This window comes from Cebus imitator, unplaced genomic scaffold (genome assembly GCF_001604975.1).
Source record: "Cebus imitator isolate Cc_AM_T3 unplaced genomic scaffold, Cebus_imitator-1.0 Scaffold274, whole genome shotgun sequence".
Taxonomy (NCBI): domain Eukaryota; kingdom Metazoa; phylum Chordata; class Mammalia; order Primates; family Cebidae; genus Cebus; species Cebus imitator.
In genome coordinates, this window is record NW_016107589.1 from 873,678 (window position 1) to 875,659 (window position 1,982).

The window sequence follows — 1,982 nt, forward strand, 5'->3', positions numbered from 1 at the left end:
CCTGGGTGACAAGAGCAAAACTGTCTCAAAAAAAAAAAAAGAAGGAAGGAAGGAAACAAACTGAGGCTGGTTGCAGTGGCTCATGCCTATAATCTCAGCACTTTGGGAAGCTGAGACAGGCAGATCATTTGATGTCAATTCAAGGCCATGCTGGCCAACATGGTGAAACCCCATCTCTGCTAAAAATATAAAAATTAGGGCCGGGCATGTTGGCTCACATCTGCAATCCCAGCACTTTGGGAGGCCAAGGCGGACAGATTACCTTAGGTCAGGAGTTTGAGATCAACCTGGCCAACATGGTGAAACCCCATCTCTACTCAACATACAAAAATTAGCCAGGCGTGGTGGCACGTGCCAGTAATCCCAGCTACTTGGGAGGCTGAGGCAGGAGAATCAGTTTAGTTCAGGAGGTGGAGGTTGCAGTCAGCTGAGATCGTGCCACTGTACTCCAGCCTGGGCAACAGAGTGAGAACCTGTCACCAATAAATAAAAATAAATAATATAAATAAAAATACAAAAATTAGCAGGGTGTGGTGACACAGGTCTATAGTCCCACTTACTCGAGAGGCTGAGGTGGGAGAATCACTTGAACCCAGGAGGAGGTTGCAGTGAGCCAAGACTGCATCACTGTACTCCAGCCTGGGCGACAGAGCAAGACACCACCTCAAAAAAATATATACAAAAATAGATAATAGTTCTTTGAAAACAGTGTTTTTAATGATTGCATAGTATTTACTCATTATGTTTTCTTCAATAAGAATACATTTGTATTTGCAGTGATCGTTGAGCCCATTCCAATTGGACAGGCTGCTAAGGACTATTTAAATTTATATGTGATGCCAACTCTGCTTGAAGGACTCACAAAGCTTTGTAAGCAAAAACCAGCAGATCCTTTGGTAAGAAACCATTTTATTCACACTAAAAAATATTATCTATAGTTTTCATGTTTAAAGACGTGTCCTTTGAAATACTGAAAATATTGAGAATCTTTTTAAAATAAACATTTCTAGAAGCTATTTTATATACATTTTAGATATTATGTATAATTATTGATTACTTACGATTTTCTTGCTGTGATTTATTTATTTATTTATCTATTTATTTATTTGAGATGATGTCTCGCTCTGTTGCCCATGCTGGAGTGCAGTGGCGCAATCTCAGCTCACTGCAACCTCTGCCTCCTGGGTTCAAGCAATTCTCCTGCCCCAGCCTCTCGAGTAGCTGGGATTACAGGCTCCCACCACCACGCCCAGCTAATTTTTGTATTTTTAGTAGAGACAGTGTTTCGCCATGTTGGCCAGGCTGGTCTTAAACTCCCAACCTCAGGTGATCCGCCTGCCTCGGCCTCCAAAAGTGCTGGGATTACAGGCTTGAGCCACCACGCCCAGCTTGTCTTTCTTTTTTGTAGCCATCCTAGTATAGATAACACAAAGTGATTTCTCACGGTGGCTTTGATCTGCATTTCCCTAATGACTTATGTTGAGCATCTTTTCATGAGCTTCTTGGTCATTTCTATACCTTCTTTGAAGAAATGTCTATTCAAATTCAAGTCCTTTGCCCATTTTTAAACTGGATTATTTGTCTTTTTGTTGAGTTAAAGTTCTTTTGTTGAGTTAAAGTTATATTTTTGGATATTAAACCCTTATTAGATATGATTTGAAAATATTATCTTCCATTTTGTAGATTGTCTTTTCACTTTCTTGATAATATCCTTTAATGTATAAATGTTTTTCATTTGCTGAAATCCAATTTATTTATTTTTTCTTTTATATCTTGTGTTTTTGGTGTCATGTCTAAGAATCCATTGTGAAATCAAAGTCCAAGGTCATGAAGATTTACCCCTATGTTTTCTTTTAAGATTTTTTTACTTCTTCTTTCCTTTTTTTTTTTTTTTGAGACAGAGTCTTACTTTGTTGCCTATGCTAGAATCCAGTGGCATGATCTCGGCTCACTTCAACCTCTGCCTTCTGGGTTCAAGGGAT

At 39.0% G+C, this 1,982-nt stretch overlaps 1 protein-coding gene across 2 annotated transcripts in view; it reads left to right on the top strand.

Annotated features, from left to right (window-relative positions):
- NME5 (NME/NM23 family member 5) overlaps window positions 1-1,982 on the top strand; it is a 24,185-nt gene that overhangs the window by 20,036 nt on the left and 2,167 nt on the right. For both annotated transcript variants that reach the window (XM_017500948.2, XM_037728647.1), the window contains exon 5: window positions 778-896. In XM_017500948.2, coding sequence (XP_017356437.1) covers window positions 778-896 — 119 coding nt within the window. The remainder of the gene's footprint in view (window positions 1-777; window positions 897-1,982) is intronic.